General features: G+C 61.1%; 1 protein-coding gene across 1 annotated transcript in view; it reads left to right on the forward strand.

Moving 5' to 3' along the window:
- Window positions 1-565: 565 nt before the first annotated feature.
- The window catches only part of LOC119106103 (obscurin), a 35115-nt gene continuing 13697 nt past the window's right edge, over window positions 566-21983 (forward strand). The window contains exons 1-27 of the mRNA XM_037229699.1: window positions 566-877; window positions 1001-1265; window positions 2012-2117; window positions 2863-2984; window positions 3559-3679; window positions 3968-4127; window positions 4479-4600; window positions 4954-5132; window positions 5589-5791; window positions 6197-6372; window positions 6860-7035; window positions 7585-7699; window positions 8228-8403; window positions 10079-10369; window positions 11102-11295; window positions 11969-12127; window positions 12701-12945; window positions 13397-13552; window positions 13885-14030; window positions 14381-14489; window positions 15381-15505; window positions 15886-16006; window positions 17008-17145; window positions 19605-19790; window positions 20276-20627; window positions 20888-21056; window positions 21527-21822. Coding sequence (XP_037085594.1) covers window positions 566-877; window positions 1001-1265; window positions 2012-2117; window positions 2863-2984; window positions 3559-3679; window positions 3968-4127; window positions 4479-4600; window positions 4954-5132; window positions 5589-5791; window positions 6197-6372; window positions 6860-7035; window positions 7585-7699; window positions 8228-8403; window positions 10079-10369; window positions 11102-11295; window positions 11969-12127; window positions 12701-12945; window positions 13397-13552; window positions 13885-14030; window positions 14381-14489; window positions 15381-15505; window positions 15886-16006; window positions 17008-17145; window positions 19605-19790; window positions 20276-20627; window positions 20888-21056; window positions 21527-21822 — 4920 coding nt within the window. The remainder of the gene's footprint in view (window positions 878-1000; window positions 1266-2011; window positions 2118-2862; window positions 2985-3558; window positions 3680-3967; window positions 4128-4478; window positions 4601-4953; window positions 5133-5588; window positions 5792-6196; window positions 6373-6859; window positions 7036-7584; window positions 7700-8227; window positions 8404-10078; window positions 10370-11101; window positions 11296-11968; window positions 12128-12700; window positions 12946-13396; window positions 13553-13884; window positions 14031-14380; window positions 14490-15380; window positions 15506-15885; window positions 16007-17007; window positions 17146-19604; window positions 19791-20275; window positions 20628-20887; window positions 21057-21526; window positions 21823-21983) is intronic.

Below are 21983 nucleotides of genomic sequence, written 5' to 3' on the forward strand. Positions count from 1 at the left end.
GGATGTCGAGCCCGCGGACTATGACATCTACGGTTATGTGCTTCTGGACTACATGGACGGCGGCAAACAACCTGAGTATCATCGCATAGGCTTCGACGTGTTCGGGCGGAAGCCGTCCCGCGATGGGAAAGATCAAATGCCGGCCGATTATGATCTGCACGGCCTCGGCCCGCTCTATGGGCTGCGAGGACCGGACTATGAGCCCCACGGCTTTGATATGGACAGAGGTGGGGTGCCGCGGGATGGAAAGGGACCGGAGCGTCGTCCCGGGGACCACGTCCCTGGACAGAGGATTCCTCACGATGGCAAAGGACCGGAGCGTCGCCCCGGAGACTACGACATCCATGGGCAGAGAATCCCTCACGATGGTAAAGGACCGGAGCGTCGTCCCGGAGACTATGACATCCATGGGCAGAGAATTCCTCACGATGGTAAGGGACCGGAGCGTCGTCCCGGAGACTATGACATCCATGGGCAGAGAGTTCCTCACGATGGTAAAGGACCGGAGCGTCGTCCCGGAGGCTATGACATCCATGGCCGAAGAATTCCTCACGACGGTCAGGGAATGGGCCGCTATCCTGGAGACTACAAAATACCGCACGGCGGTCTTGGATATGAAGACATTCCTGGCGAGTACAGCATACTGGGGTATATAATCGTCCCCGACACGGTCCGGCACGAGGGCCCCGACTACCCGCTGGTGCGGTACGACGTGTACGGCTACCGACTGCCGGAGGGGCCCGGCCCGGCCCGGCGTCCCGACGTCAGCCCCTCCGAGTACGACATTTGCGGCCACGCTATCCTGCACGAGCGCGCCGAGGCCGGCTCGCGCGAGTACCGGCCCGTCGACTACGCCATCTACGGGCGGCGCGCGCCGGCGGAGGGCGCGCCGGCGCCCGGCGAGCGCGGCCTGCTCGGCCACGTGACGCTCCGCGACTGGGAGACGGAGGCCGGGCCGCGGCCGGCGCAGTTCACGCTGCACGGTCGGCGCATGCCGCAGGACGTGGTGCTGGCGTCCGGGCCGGACGCCGGCCTGTTCAGCCCGTGGGGCCGGCGCACCGGGCCGCCGCCGGGCCTGCGCAAGCTTCGCCTCGCCGACCTCGACACGGACAGCTTCCGGGCGCCCCCGGCGCGTCGCGTGCTCAACACGCGCTCGCGGCCCAAGACGCCGGCCGAGATTGTGGCCGAGCTGACGGGCGGCGGCCGGTGGGTGACGATCTGGCCCTCGCAGCCGCTGCCGCAGACCCGCACTGAGGGCGAGCTAGGTGAGCGGCGCGACGGGCGGCTCGCGATCTCTTCGGCTTCTATCTGCATCTCGAGCGCCGGGCACTCGCGCCCGCCTGAGGTGGTTAACGATTTGGGGCTTCACCGCCGTTTGATTTCGGCCCGGCTGTGTGTGGTGCAGGCCACACGGCGGGTTTATGGCTCTAGCTTTTTATCACCGCTCAGGCACTTGAATTGCGAAATAATTTATGATTTGCAGCCACTCTCACCGATTCGATGGTTTCTTAATGCAAATTCTGACGAGCGATTTGCTATGACTACGGTCAGTCCGCGAGTTGATTGATTTTGCCTCCAGCTCCGTTATCTGACGATGCGAACTTTACAGGCACCCTTTATTTCCTATAACATTGCTTTGCATGCTGGAGTGATGTATGGACTAACCGCGTCATTGATTTATCTGCCAGCCAACGCCAGCCGTGGATAAGGATGAGGTGAGCGGTCCCTACACCAACAGTTCATTCGAAGTAAACATTGTTTCCACCTTGAATGACCACGCCTCCTTAAATGCTCGTAATAAACATGGTGTGTTGCATGTCGCATCGAGAGATCGTGGGTCTTTTTGAGACATTTTTGCTTGGTCATGAAACCGGATGTGGCGTATCCAAGCGTAAAACGTTTCCGGAGCGTATGAAACCGGATGTGGCATTTCCGAGTGTAAAACGTTTCCGGAGCGTACGAAACCGGATGTGGCGTATCCGAGTGTAAAACGTTTCCGGTATGTTTTCAGCAATGCCGCAGATTCTCACCAAGTTTACCGATCTCATCTGCTTCATCACCGAGAACAAGATCCTCACCATTCAGGGCTACGGCAACCCGATCCCTGAGCCTCACTGGTGAGTCTCGCGCCCGCGGCTGGCGGAGCTGACACACAAAAGCAGGCGCACGCTGGCCGCAGACACGAGCGGCGCAAACCGGCTCAGACGATCGCTCTGTTGTCCACATTCGCTGCGCAGTCACGGGTGCTCGCTCGGCTCGTGTCGTCGGAGGTGGTCTGCTGACGTCATTCGTGAGTCGGGCCCCATGGCCACCGTGGCTGGAAGTTGGGCCCGAGCGTTCACACATCGCCGGCTGGATTTCTTGCCAACAGTGGTCATGGTTTATTAACAACGCTCAGAAACCAATGGTTGGTTATTGCAGTGCGGCTTCTAACCGTTGAATGGCATTCCAAACTATGAAGCACTCGTGACCCGATCCGCTCCTCCCTGACCCCGTCCTCTCCTCCGTTACACCCATAACCCCGTTCGCTCCTCCATTACACCCGTGACCCCGTCCGTTTCTCCACTACGCCCATGAACCCGTCCCCTCCTCTGTGACACCCGTGTCTTGTCCGTTTCTCCACTGCGGTCGTGAACCCGTCCCCTCCTCCGCTACAACCCGTTACCCCGTCCGGTCCTCCGTTACACCCGGTACCCTGTCCGGTCCTCCGTTACATACGTTACCCCCGTCCGCTCCTCCGTGACACCCGTGACCCCGCCCACTCCTCCGTGACCCCATCTGCCTTTCTTTGACGTCGCCACCCGCCGCAGGATGATGGACGGCAACGAGATTCACTCGTCGGAGAACTACGTAATCCAGCAGGACGGCCACCGGTACCGGCTCATCATCCCCCCGCGTCCGGTACGAGGACGCCGGCCAGTACCGGCTCACGCTCAAGAACCGCATGGGCGAGGTCACCGAGCAGTGCAAACTCATCGTCAAACGTGAGTCTATGGGAGGTCTGCAGGCTGGGATCTGCTCGAGTGCTCAGGCGCAAACTCGTGTGGTTGTCGTGTCGGCCGGGAGATGGCATTACCGGCAGTCGCGTGTAGCGATGGTTGGATATACCAAGGGGACAGTGCGCCTCTTCCTGCAAGGAGTTTCTGCGCCATGCCGTGTAGCTGCGGCAGTATGTTGACTTTTCTCTGGGTGCGTCGCTAGTAGCGACACGTTGTCTGTTCTGCGACGATGGGGCCTGGCGTGCGCTAATATTAAGACGTGTCTGTTGCCCGGATGATGATTGATATAGAGCGCATCGGCTTTCTACTGGCCCGATACGATGCGATAGGCGCTGTGAATACGGTTATCTCGCCCCATTCTTTGGCGCATTGCTTGCTGGGTCGCTGTCGCAAAAACTTGTATGACCAAGCTGATCCGTTACTACGTGAGGAAAGCAGTGAGTCATGACCTCATGAAATCCCCCCCCCCCCCCGGAGAATATGTCATTGTTTTCCAGTGATGCCGGTGGTGTCATGTGTCAGTGTCAGTGTCATTCATGTGTGGCGTGCTCACCGACAGCTCTGAGTGACCTGAAAGAGCCCCACTTCTTCACCCACCTGGTGGACAACGTCAAGCACAAGGGCGAAGAGACGGTCATGAGCGTGGAGATCCGAGGACAGCCTCAGCCCGAGATCCGCTGGTGCGTGGACATAAACACGGCGCACGCCAGACCGCGTGCCATCTCCCTCTTGCTCATATTGCCGTCGTTCTGAGTCCTGTTTAACGTCCAGGAGTTACTGCGTTGCAGGGAAACAATATCTCAAGTAACTGGTGACGCAATGAGCTGTCCATGACGAAGCACTATGAATGGTTAGCAAACGTCAAAACGCAGGTGCCCCGGACAGTTTTTTTGCTTTGCTGGAAATGTGTTGGTTGCTAAATGCCCGTTTGAAGCAGGCGTGTACACCAGGGCGTGTTGCCTCCCCAGGTACAAGGACGGTGTCGAGCTGGCGCCGGACACCAACATCATGATGACTCAGGACGTGGACACGTGCGTGTACACGCTCAAGATCCGTCGCACGTCCGACGACGACATGGGCCTCTACACCTGCAAGGCCATCAACGAACACGGCGAGGCCTCCGAGGAGGTGAGTGGCCGCCTGTCGTTCTCCTCGCTGCCCGCGCGCCCTCGCGCGATGAGGGTTGGGCATTTTCCGAGGGCTGTTGTGTTGTTGGTTTGTCGTTTCCGACGAGTGGTCGGAGTTCGGCTCGGTCGGTAATGCGGCGAGGCGGTTTTGTTGTTTGGGACCGCTTTGCGCCCTCAAGGTAATGATAAGTAAAGCCGTTCGAACGGTGGCTAACGAACACCGGTATCGACTCAATGGTCGGCCTGCTGGTAGTGACTAGTCCTCCTTCCATGTTGTGCGAGTATGATCACGTGACCGGCCGTGCTGTGCGCTGCTGCTTCTGACCGCCATCGTCCTTCGCGGCGTCTCCAGTCACGTCTGGAGGTGCTCTTCAAGCCGGAGATATCAGGCCTGCGCGAGATCGCCGTCGTCCCCGGCGAGAAGGCCGTCTTCCACGCCACGGTCAAGGCCAACCCCAAGTGCCGGCTCAAGTGGTGAGTCTGCCTCGAGCCGCCAGCGTCACAACCTCCCGTCGGCAGCTCCGCGTTAATTTGGGGCGCTAGCTCCCGCTCTCTAGAACAGGAGCTGGAGCCCCCAGTGATTGCCGATTGTCGGAAAGACTGTCGCCTACGACAATCGTTCTCGTAAGGGACCCAGTGAACTAGCCTAGGGACTGTAAGGAAAGTTACCACCACATGCCAACGCTGACGGGCTGAAGCGAACACCATGCCTTGCAGACTATTGACGAGCATCGTGTTCGACTGGTGACGTCACCACACCAGCTGACCACTCCCCCCAGCTCTTCCCCCCCCCCACCCCCCGTTCACCCTCCTCCCCCGACCGGCAGGCAACACGACAAGGTGGACGTGAGGCCGACAGACAACGTGCGGGTGGAGACGGACACCGACTGCACGCGCACTACCCTGACGGTGGAGACGGTCGGCATGGTGGACGGCGGCGTCTACAGCGTGGTGGCCGACAACGTGCACGGCGAGACGACGGGCAGCGGCGTGCTCCTGCTGCGCAGTCAGTGACGGGACGGCCGGGGCGCACCGATGGGGGGGGGGGGATGTGGAGCGGAAGGCTCTCCCGTGCTCAGTTGGCTTTTGGTGTTGGATGGTGGGATGTGTGAGTGAGTGAGTGAGTGAGTGAGTGCGTGAAAGTGTCGGTACGAGGGATACTTATGAACATGCCTGTTAGACGGCTACCTGTGAAGCTGTCATCAACGTATTGTTATATTAACGCTCACTGTGAATATAAGATCCGTCGTATCAAACCTTTCACCATCTCAGGAGTTTTGCAATGAGGTATAAGTCACATATTTAAGCCGTGGGACCGAATACGGGCGGGGCGTTTTGATACTTGTCAGGAACAACGGTGCGTGACATACCTCCATGGACCGCGATGTTTCGACACCGTCGTGACACCGGCGATGGCACGCGCTGGTGTCCGTCCCTGACACCGCTGCTGACCGACCGACAGCGGCCGTGCCGACCTTCAAGAAGCGCCTGCTGAACACGGGCGCGCGGCTCGGTCAGAAGCTGCTGCTGGAGACGGTGGTGGTTGGCCTGCCGGTGCCCGACGTCACCTGGTTCAAGGACGACAAGCCGCTGACGGTGCAGCGGCTGGACGAGCAGACGTTCCGCTTCGAGGTGGACGAGGTCACGTCGCCGGACTACGGCGCCGTGAGTGGAGTGTTGGATCATCACCGTCTTCCCGTGGCCTGGAGGGGGGAGGGGGCGAGGTGCCCGGTGCACGGTCTCATGGAATGGAATGTGTGCGGAAGTAATACGCACAGGCGGAACGAACTGGTATCCACCCTCTGTAAAGTGTTGGGACATTTAGGTAGGATCCGAAAGCATTTTTACTGGAAGGGTTAATTCCCCCTACCCTACATTAGCTTGTTGAAAGTGGGGTGGCGCTGTAAGTCAGGAACATTCTGCTGTAATCACCGCTTTCTTGAAGCCCGCCAACCTGCTAGAAATCATGAGCTAGTTTTTCACGACCCGTCACGAACTTGAACCGCACGACGAGGGGTGGTCCTCGGTACCGGCGGTCCCAGTATGGAGTGCTCCTTCCGTGTGTGGCAGTACCGCGTGGTGGCCATCAACTGCGTGGGCTCGGCGGAGAGCTCGTGCAAGGTGTCGGAGGAGGTGCTGCCGCCCGTCATCGGCTCCCGGCTGCCCACCTTCTCCAAGAAGGAGGAGGGCGACACGCTGGTGCTGGAGGCCAAGGCCGACGGAAGCCCGGCGCCGGAGATCACCTGGTGAGGGCCGGCCTGGGCGATAATGGGCGAACGGGAGCCGTGTTATTGCAATGTTATGCAAACACGGCCCCCGTGTCTGGACTGCTATGCAATGAAAGTCGTTCTGGAGTTACGCCTGGGCTTGGTCGCGCGGGTGTGCGTCACCTCAAATGCTAGAAGTATTACTTGAAGGTAGCGCAACTCCCTTGCGCGTTATAAAACGGTCATCGTACTCTTGCTGAGATTGCTCCGTTGCTGTCTTGTCCGCTCTTGCTAGTCAAAAAACAGTGGGCCGGGGCTGATGAAAGCTGTCTGAGGCCGTGCAGTGATCTAGTGGTTCACATCCCAGCCATACAGCCCGTGGAGACCGTCTGCAGTCACGCAGACTGAGAATGCGTCTTCCGGGAGCGGTGGGTGACCAGTGCACCCCCCCCCCCCCCCCTCCATCAATTTAGTGGCCTGCGCGCGCCGTGCGCCCCCAGAATCCACACCCTTCACCCCGCTTCAGGTACAAGGACGGCGAACCCCTGGGCCCGTCGGACCGCGTGCGGCTGGAGCGGCTGGACGACGGCACGGTCCGGCTCACGGTGGTGGACCTCCGGCCGGAGGATGCCGGACGGTACCGCATGGTCGCCTCCAACGGCAACGGCGACGCCAGCACCGAGTCGGCCGTCACCGTGGACCGTGAGCGCCAGCCGGCCGGGCGGCCGGCACGTCACGTGACGGGGTCTGGCGGGACGGTTAGGTGGCGGGTTAGGGGCAGTTAGGGGCAGCGGGTTAACCCAGATCCGCCACCAGCGGGACAGCAGGTGGCGGATCTGGGTTAGGTGACGTAACTTTGGGTGCGGGAGGGGGGGGGGGGGAGGGTAAGGGATGGGCCCCATTGCCAGCTGTGTCCCCGGAAACTGGAGAAATCGAGACGTGTGAAAGCAAACGATATGCAGTCAACTGTTGGCTTGTTCATCTCAGGAAGTAGGCAGGAGTTGATAACGCTAACAACGCAGGAGTTACCTTGTCTTAGTGGTAGGACCTCTGTCCTGGCTATCCAATAGCGTGGTCTGCTTCGGTTATAGCGCATACCGCATCCAAACTACCGAGTTTCCTACTAAGTAATACCCACTAATAATCCTTCCTACCTACTAATAAGTCGGCCTGCCTGACTGACGCTCCTGCTGGTTTAAGTCCTTTGCCGGCCATCGTCTGATCAGCTGATCATCGGCGCGCGTTCCCCAGGTGTGCCGCGGAAGCCACGCTTCGACCAGACCATGGGCGACGTCACCGTCACCGAGGGCAAGCCGCTCAAGCTGGAGGCCAGGGTCACTGGCTACCCGCGGCCCGTGCTCAAATGGTGCGTCCGAGGCGGGCGGCTCGTGTGGGCGTCACCACGCCCGCTTCGTGGGGATTCAGGTCCGCCGGGCCGGCGAGGACACCCGGACTGTGGGGTCGTGTGTGGCTGACTGCAGTGAAGCATGCGATCATGGCTGACAAACGGGTCATGCTGCTCATACTTGTAACAGATCGTTCGTGATTTGCACGTGAACTTTTTGGGATGAGGGTTTCTGTGTGCGTTGGACACCATCCACACAGTCACAACTGGCACGTCCAAGTCGGCGACGGCCGCGCGCCTGCCATTGCGCGAGCGTGGACGCCGGTGGAGCCGGGGTCCTGTCCTGGAGAGGGTCCCGAGAGCTCGGCAGCGTGCAGCCGCCCCACACTGATTGCTGGTTGACTGTGCCGGTCTGCGCCCCGAGCGACTGGCCGGCCCGGCAGCGCATGCCCGCGACGTCCACCGCGTCCCTGGTCCGCCTGGCGTCGGGCCAGCCGGCGGCCGGTCACGCTCTCACGCTTGCCCCCCCCCCCCCCCCTCCGTCGTCAGGCTGAAGAACGGACGCCCGCTGCACGGCTCCGAACACATCTCCATCACCACCACGCCGCAGGGCACCACCATCATGGAGATCGAGAAGGCGGGACCAGAGGACGCCGGAACCTACTCCGTGCTCGCCGTCAGCGACCTCGGAGACGCCTCCATCGACGCCGACGTCACCGTTGAACGTGAGTGTGACGTCACCGTCGAGCGCAGGTGTCTGACGTCATTTTCGCATGTGTGTGTAGGCATGACGTCATGATTATGGCGTCTCTGTAAACGCTTGTTTGAAGTTCAAGTCTCTTTGTCACCGAGCAATTGACTGATGAGATTATCATATTTTTGTCTGCTCTGTAGTTCTAGTGTTTGTGTTGCATGCCATCCAGTTCACGTCCATTGCATCTTCGTGCCGATGGCCAAAGGTGTCCTACCACTTATCGTGTCTTGCTTTTTTGTCTTCGTACTGGCTTGAAACATTCAGGCACTGAGCCCGTGGCACTGTACTCGATTCCTAGTGAGTGTGTTGGCTGTGGTTGCAGAATTCTTGAGCCCAACATGTAAGGTCACGTATGGTGAGTTTGGCAAGGAGCCTGTGAAAAACTTCGGCTGTACTGAATTCGGCCTGGCTTGCACATACGGGGGGCGACTCCTGGCCTTTTCCATCGAGTCGTGACAATTTTGCAACGGATTCTGCATATACGCCACAGGACGGCGCGGCTTTCTGCATTTTTTCTAATCTGATGTTATTGGTTGTACATTCTTAAGTGACCATGATGCTGGACATTTTAAGCGATTTGGTGCCGGATGGTCTGAACACACGGACTGATGTGGTGCTCGCAAGTGTAATGATGACGGCCATCAACGCGCCCCCTGACGATGCCCGCCAATGCCTATCGGCTTGTCCGGCCGGCGGATTACGCCCGCGTTGTCGATATTTTGCCAATAGCAAGTTTTACGTTGGTGTGGTGGCCTCGGCGTGATGATTCATGGCACACAGTTTAAAGCCGAATTGGGCGATCTTAACTTCAATCTTTCTTCACCGATGACCTTGTATGTTCCTGTGAAGTCTTGGAATAAGGACACGGTGACACGGGGCATGACCTGTGTTGGCGTAGGTGATGCAACTGCTCCTTCGGGCACGGAAACAATACTAACATTAGCAAGTGCAACAGAGACAAGTTGAGGGGACTGCATGTGGGTCTAGATATGGCGGGTATGCTGAGGCCATAACCCCCTCGAGCCATGGCGTTTAGATCAGCACCAGGTCAAGGGTTGGCTAGCTTGAAGAACAACATGTGTGGCTGACAGCTGTTGGCGCGGCGCATACGGATGGGCTGGGCTGTAGGAATCATCCTTGTACCACTCTCAGAAAGACGTGTTCGCGGTGGACCATGTTGAGGCACGAGTGCAACACGCCAGATTGACGGGTGGCGCAGTTTAGTCTTTTTTCATTTCCATACGTTTCTGAACATGAAATGATTGGGCTCATTTAGATTTTGTATGGTTGGTAATATCTGCCCACGGTAGTCAATCAAGTTGTACATAAAATCTGGTGACCACGGTAATACATCACACACTGCTTGCCATTCTGCGCGTTTGTTTAAATGACCAAGCCTGATGTCTACTTTAAGCAGAAGTTCGTTGACCATGCGACCGCTAAGAATGTCAGATATGGAGCACCGTGGCATGCGCTGACTGTTGTGTGGACTTCACCGAGATACCTGCACATGTGGCAGCGCGTGGTGCCGGCTGTGGCGTCCACATCAGTCCCTATCTCTCGGTGTCGGGGAGTCCACTGCTGGCGGTTGCTCTGTCATCAGACCCCTCCCCTCTGACCTCTGACCCCCCCCCCCCCCCCGCCAGCGCCGCACCGCAAGCCGCTGATGCAAGACACGTTCCGCCCGGTGCGCGCCGTGGAGGGCTACCCGGCGCGCATCGAAGGCAAGGTGTCGGGATACCCGCCGCCCACCGTCGCCTGGTTCAAGGACGGCCAGCCGTTGAGCCCGGCCGACGGCGTGCGGCCCTACCTGCTGCCCGACGGCACGTTCGGGCTCGAGTTCGACGCCTGCCGGCCGGCCGACTCGGGCCGGTACACTGCCAAGATCTCCAACCCCGAGGGCGAGGCCGAGGCGGAGACCAAGCTCGACGTCATAGGTACGGTGTCCGGCGCCCGGGCACGGGCGTGCGCGGGAAGGCGGTATGAATGGTTTGAATGGAATGGGAGAGAGAGATTGTCCCCAGTTACTGCGAACAAACACGTGTTCTCTTCCGAACCGGGCCGACTTATAGCATTACGGGGTCGCCTCTGAGGATGACCCGAGGTGAAGGACATCCTGTACGAGAATGGCTCCCCGGCTATTCCCGGGGGACAGAGAGGTCACTGGGGAGTGGTATGTGCACCGCTGCAGAACTTGTTATCAGTTGCATAATCTCAAGGTGCTGATGCCATTAACCGACCAAAGTAACGAACGGTCGTACCGGTGTCAGTGCTTGCCTTTCGAACCTCGTGTCGACTGGGGGTGTTTGTGACGATCCTTAAACGAACGGACGGCCTGTGGCATGGTGGCTCCCAGTTAACTACGCGTGTCGTCGCAATCGGAGTCGAATGGACTGGTCAGTTCCTCCGACCACCTCTTCCCTCTCAGCGTCTGCCGTTCCATTCCCACTCACTGCCTGCTGCCCGCCCCTCTGACCTACTGCCCCGCCTTTCTGACCGCCCGCTGCCCTCCCCCTCCTGTCAGATGGCCCGCCGTTCCGCCCCTCTGACCTACTGCCCCGCCCTTCTGACCGCCCGCTGCCCTCCCCCTCCCGTCAGATGGCCCGCCGTTCCGCCCCTCTGACCTACTGCCCCGCCTTTCTGACCGCCCGCCGCCCCATCCCCTGCAGGCAAGCAGCGGCCGGGCGAGGACAGCGCGCCCGCCTTCACCTGTCCGCTGCGGGACTCGGAGGTGAATGAGGGCAGCGTGCTGCTGCTGACGGCCGACGTGACGGGCAACCCGCTGCCGGACGTCACATGGACACGTGACGGCGAGCCGCTGCCCCGTCACGAGCGGCTCTTCACCAGCTACGACGGCGACAAGGTGGGCAGGTGGAACTGCCGTCCGGGGGGGGGGGGGGGGGGGGCAGGAGGGGGATGTCAGACGGCGTCCGTCGCGGAGACAGCGTGTCGGTGGAAACAGGGATCGGCGAGAGACCAGCCAAGCATAAGACTGGGCTTGGGCTGATTTTGAAGCTTTAGTGAATAGGACATGGGTTGATTTGGGCTGATTTTCATGGATCGTAATCATCACACAGCTGACTACGCTGGGGGATGGGAAGGACGACAGACAGCACTGTGGGTTAGTCTCATACAACACCTCACAGCAGATGCTTGACGGAACATGAAATCTTGTCTTGTAACGACGGGCTAACGTTACGCATGGGGAATCAGACCATCACGAGTAAGCGCCGTCGTGTTCGGAATCGCTCGGAGCGGTTAGCGATCGGGCACGTCACTCTCAGCGCCACCAGCGCCCGCTGACCGCTGACCGCTGATCTCTGACCCCTGAGCTGACCGCTGACCCCTAGCCGCTGACCACTGATCGCTGACGTCTGACCGCTGATCTCTGACCGCTGACCGCTGATCTCTGATCTCTGACCGCTGACCTCCGACCTCTGACCGCTGACCGCTGGCCACTGATCGCTAGCCACTGATCGCTGACCACTGACGTCTGACCCCTGACCTCTGACCTCGCCCTTGCCCTCGGCTCACAGCTGACGCTGATGCTGCGGCCGGCCCGGGTGGCCGACGCCGGCAAGTACCGCGTGGTGCTGACGAGCCCGCGGGGGCAGGCCGACTCGGCCGCCGACGTCCGCGTCAAGAAGACCTACGTGGCGCCGCACTTCCCGCAGAAGATCACCGACCTGCAGCAGGTCAGCCGCGGCGGCGGTCACGCTGGGGTCGGGGACGGGTCTGTGGGGGATGACTGGTCTGTGGGGACTGACTGGTGGTGGACGCGGCCTGCAGTCTGCGGATCCGACGTTGTAGTCTGTCAGTGGAAGCAGTTTGCCTTGCATATGTGCCTGACGCCGTGCGCCTGCGTCATGACGGATTTTTCCAAATCGTGACTGTTAAAAATGTGTGGTTTTCGCGCTGGCATACATCGTTGGATTCTTTCTGCGCTATCTGTAGCATCCGAAGGCTTGTGGATCTCCAATTCAGTCCGTGGTAACGTACACCAAAACAGTTAGAACGGGCAAGTGCGGAAGCGGGAGAGGACTTGAGCTGTTTGCCAAGCGCCGGCGTACACGGCACCGCTGTCGGCCGATCTGCACTGCGCCGTCACTGCACTGCTCCCCGTCCCTGCGCTGCGCCGTCACGGCACCGCTCCCTGCCCCCACGCCGCGCCGTCACGGCACCGCTCCCCGCCTCTGCGCCGCGCCGTCACCGCACTGCTCCCTGTCCCTACGCTGCGCCGTCACCGCACCGCTCCCGCCCCTCCGCAGATGCCCAAGTACGACGCCAAGTTCATGGGCCGTGTAATCGGCATCCCGCGGCCGGACGTCGAGTGGTTCTTCAACGACAAGCCGTTGCGGCCGTCGGCCAAGTACAAGGTGAAGCGCGACGCCGACATGTGCGCGCTGTACGTGCTGGACTGCACGCCCGAGGACGCCGGCGTCTACAGCTGCGTCGCCAGCAACGCCGACGGCTCGGCCAAGTGCTCCGCCACCCTCGAGGTGGTGGACCACATGTGAGTGGGTGGCGACGGCGGGGAGCGGCCCCTGCCGGGTTGCGCACGCTCGGTGGAAGTGGGTTCAGTGGTAGGCTGCGTGACACCCCACTCGATCGTGCGGGAGACCAGCAGTGGGTTAAGGCTGTGAAGGTACCGCTTGGTGGTGGGTAGTGGGTAGTCTTCGTTTGGACACATGGGCGCTGACAAAAACATCGCCGATGAACAGAAATGCCTTGTGCTCGATCTAACTGCTCGCAGTCGTTGAATGGTTACCGTTTTTCCAGTCTTGTATCTGATCTTTGTAATCTCGCTCGCGGCCACACTGCGTAAATTTCCCTTAGCAATCTGCAGGCATTCCTGTCAAGATTGTTTGATTGCCACTGTCATTTGCACCGGGGCTCTATCGTGGCATCCCCCCTCCCCCGTCACCATTTCCTGCCGTTCTGACGGCCGGCTCCGTCCCGGGCAGTGTGCGCCGGCCGAAGCCGGAGCCGCCCTACTTCCTGAAGACGATCGGCGACTGCGAGGTGTTCCCCGGCATGCAGGGCAAGTTCACGGCCTGCGTGGCCGGCACGCCCGAGCCCGACTTCGAGTGGTACAGGGACGACATGCGCATGTACCCCAGGTACGCGCGGCGCCGGCGCCGGCCGCCTCGAACACGCCCCGCTGCGCGACGTGCTTAGACTGACACTAACTGCCGGCTGCTGCTATTTCGTGGGCATTTCCAGCTGTGCTTTCAGCAGGCAAGATTGTCTTAGGTGATGATGTAAAACGCTGTGTTACTGATGTGCAAGTTTTGGAGGCAGGTGTTTTCCATGATATCGCATTTACTGATAGTGTCCTGATTGTGCGTAGCGATAAATGGCTGGGACCTCACCGTGTAATCCGGTGGGGTGGTTCGGCCCGGGCTATTGCTGGAGGGCGACTCGGCCCCTCAGCCACCGTTCCGGTTCCCAGTGACCGTATCCTGATGGAAGCGGACGGATCCGGTCTGATCCGGCTCATCATCAAACACGCCGACGAGGGCGACGCCGGCCGCTACAAGCTGAAGATCTTCAACACGCACGGCGAGGCTGCCTGCGAATCCGAGCTCTCCTACGACAGTGCGTGCCCCCCCCCCCCCCCTCCCTTCTTCCGAGAGGTCGCAGGCGCGGTATTTTCAGATGGGAGGGAGGCGAATAAGATGTTGCCAGTGTGTCTGCTAAGGAGTTTTTTGTTTGCCCCCTGCCGTTGTCCGGTTCGTGCGTTTTCCGCAGGAGTACCGGGGCGTGAATCTCTCAGTGCCCCGCTGTGTCGTATTCTCATTACGCTCTGTCGCCTCTTGAACTGTGCTACACAACGTCAACATCATTCCGCCCAGGGGTTCCATGTTGCGCTGCCTTGGCCGGCTCGGTGTCCCTCTCGCTGTGCCCAGTATTTGTACCGGCGGTGACGCCGTCCGGACCGTTCGCAGCCTTCGACAGCGGGCCGTCCAAGAACCTGAAGGACCAATACGGCGCCCTGGAGCAGCAGCTCAAGTCTGGTGTGCCCATGCCGCTCTCGGATCGACCCATCATATCCAGGTCAGCTCGCGTCCGTCATATCCAGATCAGCTCGCTCCCGTCATATCGAGGTCAGCTCGGTACCATCATATCCGGTTCAGCTCGCTCCCGTAATATCCAGGTCAGCTCGGTCCTGTCATCCGGGTTAGCTCGCTCCCGTCATATACAGGTCAGCTCGCTCCCGTCATATCCAATTCAGCTCGCTCCCGTCATATCCTGGTCAGCTCGGTACCGTCATATCCGGGTCAGCCAAATGACCAATGGCGTTATTTCCCGTCATATCCAGGGCAGCAGCGACTCACTATCCAACCGCCCAGTCATATCCTCTGCGATGTCAGCGGATATGATCTTTTGCCGTCACTGCCGGCCAGCGCGACGTTTTTTTCCGAGGCTGCCTGGCTGCGTGACCGTTCGAGGTGCGACCGCTTGCGTATTTCTGGGAGTGGCGTATCTCTCGCTGGTGTTGGATGGGATCGGGGCGCAGCTGCCGCTTTTCCTGTGTCGGTGTGTGATCCATACCCGCCTACCGACGTTCTCACCTGCGGTCTGACAAGTACACACCGAGTGCCGATTGCATACTGAGTACCGAGTACACACCGAGTGCCGAGTACGCACCAAGTCGGCGAGTACACGCTGAGTGCCGAGTGCACACCGAGTTGCCTGGCCTCAGGGTTTGCAAAATCGCCGAAAGCGCACCGTGGTCACAGAGCCTACACAAGAGTCAATGCCCGTTTCGCTACATCATCTATATCCATGCCAGGATTTGCTGTCAACACCCCTACAGCGACTGGTTCCCACCTGGCGTCCCACAACGCATTACCACCACCTCCTGCCGTAACTGTGACGGCGACGGTGACGCTGGTGCCAGCGCCACGTCTGGTGATGACGTCTGACGGCCCGCTCCGCCGCCAGGATGACGGACCGTCAGCTGACGCTGTCGTGGCGGCCGTCACCGACCGCCGGCCAGAGGATCCCCGTCACCTATCACGTGGAGATGGCGGAGGTGCCGCGCGGAGATTGGTTTACCGTCCGTTCAGGTGGGCACGAGGCGGCGCCGGCGGTGCTCTCGTAGTGACGTCCTCCATTGACGGCACCGGCGCTGGCTACCGTTGGGATTTGTGACCGACACCAGCCGTTGCGTAAGGACTGTGGGGATCGCCTTCCCGGCATCACGAATAGACACAGCATATTTATCCCACCATTTCCGGACGCTACTTCGCTTTAAGTGTGGCACTGCCCCCGCGATATGAAGGAGGCGAAGTGTTCCTCGCATGACGTCTGCAGCCAAGCAATGAGCGAGGTCTGCAACCTGCAACCGTCTGCAACGAACGAGATGTTCCTCGCAAATCGTCTGCAACCACGTGTCCCTCGACCCGTGGCGACAAGTGCTCCTGCTAACCACGACATCGTCGTTCAGGTGTGCGCGGGTGCTCGGTCGAGATCCGCAATCTGGAGCCCCACCGCGACTACAAGTTCCGCATCAAGGTGGAGAACAAGTACGGCGTGAGCGAGCCTTCGCCTCACATCACCACGCAGAGGTGAGTCTGATCGATCGCCACCCGGACGAGGTGTGACGTCTGTGAACGTACGTGCCCGCCCACTGGTTAACATCGGGAACACCACGCTGGATGGCTCATCGTCCGCGTTGAGAACTGCACCGAGACCGTAGCCACAATCTGTTGGAAATCGTGCCCGAACTGCATCACCCGCGCGCCGTGGACATGACAGGGGCTATGCGCTGCAAAAGGTGGACGCAGTTTCCGTAATGTGCGTCGGTGTGGAGAGAGACAGCTCTACCATCGCCCGCCCGGGCAGTAGCTGTCCCGGTCTCTGACGCCCCGTCCCCTGGCAGAGAGCGGCTGGTGCCCGAGCCGCCGGAGTCGGGCTCGTACCCGCCCGGCCTCTGACACCCCCTCCCCCTCCTCCGGGTAGTGAGCGGCTGATACCCGAGCCGGCGGGGTCGGGCCCGTACATACCCGGCCTCTGACGCCCTCTCTCCCTACCCCTGGCAGAGAGCGGCTGGTACCCGAGCCGCCGGAGTCGGGCCCCTACCTGCCCGGCCCCTGACGCCCCCTCCCCTCCCCCTGGCAGAGAGCGGCTGGTACCCAAGCCGCCAACGTCGGGCTCGTACCCGCCCGGCCTCTGACACCCCCTCCCCCTGACAGAGAGCGGCTGGTGCCCGAGTCGCTGGAGTCGGGCCAGTACCTGCCCGGCCTCTGACGCCTCCTCCCCTCCCCCTGGCAGAGAGCGGCTGGTACCCGAGCCGCCGGAGTCGGGCCCCTACCTGCCCGGCCTCTGACACCCCCTCCCCCTGACAGAGAGCGGCTGGTGCCCGTGGCGCCGGAGTCGGGTCCCTACCCGCCCGGCCTCTGACGCCCCCTCCCCCTGACAGAGAGCGGCTGGTGCCCGAGCCGCCGGAGTCGGGCCCCTACCTGCCCGGCCTCTGACACCCCCTCCCCCTGACAGAGAGCGGCTGGTGCCCGAGCCGCCGGAGTCGGGCCCCTACCTGCCCGGCCTCTGACGCCCCCTCCCCTGACAGGGAGCGGCTGGTGCCCGAGCCGCCGGAGTCGGGCCCCTACCTGCCCGACGGCGAGCAGTTCAAGCCGGACATCTCCTCCTACTTCCCGCGCGACTTCGACATGGAGAAGTGGGCAGGAGGGCGCGCCCATCCGCCCACGTAAGTCACGGTGTGACATCACCTAACCTCCGTGTGCGGCATGCTGCGTGGAGAACGTCTTTGAATGACGTCACGTATTTGTTTTTGACGAAAGATGGTTGTCTAATTTTCTAACGGGTTCGTCTTTTTATGTTTGTTCAATGACAGGTTTTAATTGCTTGGCGTGAGCTGTCCGGTACCTGTTTAATGAAAGCCCTAATGATCCGACGTAAGGTGTGCAATTTGGGTATGAATGTGCCCTAATAGTGTGACATGAACTGACAATGTTTCGCCAATTTTACCAAGGCATATTTTATTAACTGCATCGTGTAACATGGTGTGACCACTAACTGGTCCGTTGTCCGAACCACCGCCTGCGCCCGCGCCCCGGTCCGCCGGCCCCTGACCCTCCCGCCGACCCCCTGACCCGCCTCGCCGCCGCGACAGCTCTCCGCTGAGCCTGCAGTACGGCACGGCCGTGCGGCGCCACTACCGCGCCGTCGAGCCGGGCGAGGAGCGCGCACCGCGGCCGGCGCGCGCCGCCGACGCGCCGGACGGCGGCCGCCGCGCGCCGGCCGACGTCGGGCCCGTCTCGCACGTGGTGGAGCGGCTGCTGGTGCGGCGCCAGGTGGAGGAGGCCGGTCGGCTCGCCGAGCGCTGCGCCGGCCTGCACGGCTCGTTGCGGCCGGCGCGGGCGGCGCGCGCCGCGCGCCACCTGGAGACGGTGCGTCGCCGACGCCGCGCGCTCTCCGAGATCACCAACGAGGAGGTGGACGCGCCGGTGCCGCGCGCCGAGGAGCGTCTCTCTCCGCGTCGCGACTGGGAGGGCGAGTTCGAGAAGATGGTGACGCACGGGGGCGCGGCCCTGCGCGGCTGCTGCGACATCGACGCCTGGGAGAGCAGGTTCATGGACCACGACTGAGCGGCGGCGCTGGCGAGGGCGGCGCGCTGCGACGCCTCCGGGAGCGTTGGCTAGGGTGTGGGAGGATGGCCACTAGGCGGAAAGGGGCTGGCAGTCTGGTGTCCGTGCTCTCGTCGGAGCACTTGTGTGGTGTGAATGGAGTTCGTTTTGGCATACGTGTGGGTGTTCCTTTGCAATGCGCTACAATGCAATCTTAGATAGTTTCCGGGTTTGTGCCGTCTTCTTTTCTGAGTGCGACGAGTTAGATGCCTTTACACAATGTCAAACAATGTCCTTACCCATGAGAACACTCCTTTCTGTTGTGGATGAAAATGGAGCTCGTTTTAGCGTGCGTGAGGTGTTCTTTTGCAATGCGCTACAATGCAATCTTCGATAGACTCCAGACTTCTGTCGTCGTCTTCTTTCCTGAGCATGACGCGTCAAATAGTTCTAACAAAGCTCTGGCCCACTGTCAACGTGTAGAAGTTCTTTATTGAATTCATGGGAGGTGGGGTTAACGTCGTGTGATGTCTCCGTTGATAATCTGGCACCGTTGGAAGTCGTTCTGCTGTTTCAAACCCCTTCCCGCGTGCCTGGTCGCGGCCTGCGTGTTTGCGTGCCTCACTACTAACACCGACTCACAACGCTCTGTGAATAAACCTCGGCCCGGATTTGTGAACGCCTCCGCTCGTCGTTGCGTGTCTGGCGCCCGATTCTGGCGTGCTTGACCGGCCCGCCCAGCCGATTCTGCCGTTCGGCTCTGGTCGGCGGCAGTCTGCCCTCATTCTTTTCTCTCCAGCTGCCACGAGGTACGAGCAATGGTGCCGTTCGCTGCAGCTTCCCGCTTCCGCCGTGTTTTGTTCGCTTCGCTCTTCAGCATGGCTTCAGGTCCTGCAGAGCTTCGGCGAGGCTGGAGCTCTGCTGTCGTCGCTCGCATTCTACGCCCGACTGGCACCTAGGCGGCAGCGTTCTCCCCGGTCTTCTGTGTGTCCACCTGAGTTGTACGGGGGAGTGTCTGCTTCTGACTGTTGGCGTCTCGGTTCTAGCGCAGTAGGTAGCGGCCGTCAGGTGCTGTCGGGCTCGGCAATGGTCGGTGTTGTGAGCGCGCCTTCCCCGCTTCTGCTGCGCTCTAGTGGAGCGTACTTACCGTGACTTGCTCTGCTTCTTGGTGGCACGCCCAGCGTTTGGTAGTCCGCTCTAGTCGGCGAGTATCGTGTGGCAGGTGTCTCTGATCGTACGTATAAGAGCTGTGCGAGGAGATGCTGCGCTTGTCGTGTGTAGACAGCGGCTGATACTGGAATAGCTGAGCGGGTGGCCTCTGTAGTTGCGAGCGTTCGATGATACGTGACTAGACAGAACACGTTTCTACCTCACAGCAATGCGACGAATTTCTACCCCACGTTTCACCTCCGACTCTAACTGTACCGACACGGTGTGAACTTGCGCCCCACAAACGTAAGCCTGCTCGTGCTCGATCCAGATGTCGCGCCCTTGTCGTGCCCGAGTGCCCGCTCGGTGACCCCCGTCGTGCGGCACCGACGCTGCCGAACGGGCCCCTAACAGCCGTCGACTCGTCCAGGTTCCTGCGCCAGGAGCGCGGCACGCAGTACGGCGTGAAGGGCCACGGCGCCGACCTCAAGTGGTTCGTGTACGGCCACCCCATGCCCGATGTGCGCTTCACCTTCAACGGCACGGACATAGAGATGGGCGGCCGGTACAGCCACAGCTTCACGCGCGCCGGCGAGCTCACGCTCTTCGTCAACAAGTGAGTGCACCGGCCGGGAAACTCCCGGAGAGCTGGACACTGGGTGAATGATGTGTTGGAGATGAAGTGCGCTGCTGGCCGACTGTTTCTGGGGCGGGAAGGATATTGTTAAAAAGTGGGCGTTTGGTAGTGTTTTGGGCGTGGAGCTATGATGGGCTCGGAGCGTGATCCACACCCTTTGACGTCCTGTTAGCGTGAGGTCGGACGGTGTGGCCGTTCGATTCCCTCCTGTTCACATTCTAGCGGAGAGACCACATGCGCGCGCCGGTCTCGCCGTCAAATGGCCTGCCGGTTTGGTGCTGTCTGTGCGGCTGACTTCCGTGTGTAATTACCTACCGATCCGCTGCCGCCGCAGCGGAAGTCCACGCTGTCCACAGCTGCCTCTGCCACGGCTGCCTGTCGTGTCTGTCGCGTCTTCCGCTGCCCCCCCCCCCCCCCCCCCCGCGAGCGCCGCACCCTGCCTGACCGCGCCCTCCCGTCGCCAGGATGCTGGAGCGCGACCAGGGCGTGTACGAGGCGATCGTCTCCAACCCGCACGGCGAGGCTCGCCAGCGCGTCACCCTGCACGTGGCCGAGCACCCCCGCTTCACGCACACACCGGAGGAGGCGACCGTCATGCAGCGCGACCAGGCGCGCTTCGAGGCGCGCGTGACAGGCGTGCCGCGCCCGGACATCCGCTGGTACAAGGACTGGCTGCCGCTGGCGCCCTCCGACCGCGTGCGCATCCACTGGAAGGAGCCGGACACGTGCGTGCTGCTCATCAACGGCTGCGTGCCGCGCGACAACGGACTCTACTCCATCAGCGCCACCAACGTGGCCGGCACCACCTCGGCCTCGGTGAGCCAAGCGGGAGGCGCTAGAAGGGCGGGTGCCGCTGTGGCGCTTTTGCGTCGCGGCTGTCTGGGCTGGTGTGGGGAGCGTTTGCAAGGGTTGTCTGTCGTTGCGTAGTCATGGCGGGCGTCGTGGCTCGGCGTCAGCAGCTGTCTTAGGGCGCCGCTTCCCTTCCGGCACGCCGTCTCGCGCTACGTTGCCCCACGTTCTCTCCCCCGGTCTGTCGCTGGCTACTGACGCCCCCCCCCCCCCCCGGCCCTCCTCAGGCGATGCTGCACGTGGAGTACGACGAGGCCATGTACAACTACATCTCGTACTCGCCGGCGCGCTCGGTGCGGCCGCGCACCAAGGCCTTCGAGGACTTCTACAACGTGGGCGACGAGCTGGGCCGCGGCACTCAGGGCATCACCTACCACGTAGTGGAGCGCAACAACGGTGCGATCACCTCCTCCTCCCTCCCCCCCCCCCCCCCCAGCCTTCTGTGGGAGGCTGATAGTCTGCTGCTCAAGCAACGTCCCTCGCTAAGTTGGCGAGGAGCGTTGCCTCAGGTCTCGCGGACGTTTTATTTAAAGTACCCCGCTGTGTTTACAGTTGAGGATAGGAAGCTCATTGGCGCTTGCTCTCGCGCAATGGTTGATCCAGCCTGGTTGAAATAGCGTCACTGGTCCGTGGTCATGAGTTGTTCGTTTTCTCAGAATTCAGCCGACGTTTCAAGGTGGTCTGTACGTGAGCTGGAACGATTTGGCACTCATGCCCCTGAAAAGGAAGCTCGGCGCATTGTGTGCGCTTCGCACTCCTGAACACCGCTGTCTCCTCGCTTAGCTAACGAGTCGTTAGTCACCGCGGCAGGGTGTCGTTGGCTTGTCCGGGCCCCTGAAGCCCCCCCCCCCCTTGCCCTCCCCCAGGCCGCAACTTCGCCGCCAAGTGCATGAACGGCAAGGGCGAGCACCGCCAGGCGATGAACAACGAGATGTGGATCATGAACCAGCTGAGCGACCGCCACCTGGTGCGCCTGTACGACGCGTACGAGTCCCCGCGGCAGCTGATCCTGGTGCAGGAGCTGTGCGCCGGCGGCGAGCTGCTGCCCGCGCTTTGCCGCCAGCCGACCTACACCGAGGCCGACATCGCCAGCGTCGTGCGGCAGACGCTCTGGGGTCTGCAGCACATGCACAGCAAGCACATCGGCCACCTCGGGCTCACGGTGAGGGCGGGCGGAGGGCGGAGACCAGCGAGCGACCCGTGGCGGTGTGTCGCTTGGGGTGTTGGCTTCGTCCACTGTTTTTCTTTTTTTAGGTTGATGGATATGTTTCTCTGCTTTATGTTCGTCGTGAGTCTCCAACTCGACAGCTGAAGACTAGTAAG

This window comes from Pollicipes pollicipes, unplaced genomic scaffold (assembly GCF_011947565.3).
Source record: "Pollicipes pollicipes isolate AB1234 unplaced genomic scaffold, Ppol_2.1 Scaffold_6138;HRSCAF=7277_pilon_pilon_pilon, whole genome shotgun sequence".
NCBI lineage: Eukaryota > Metazoa > Arthropoda > Thecostraca > Pollicipedomorpha > Pollicipedidae > Pollicipes > Pollicipes pollicipes.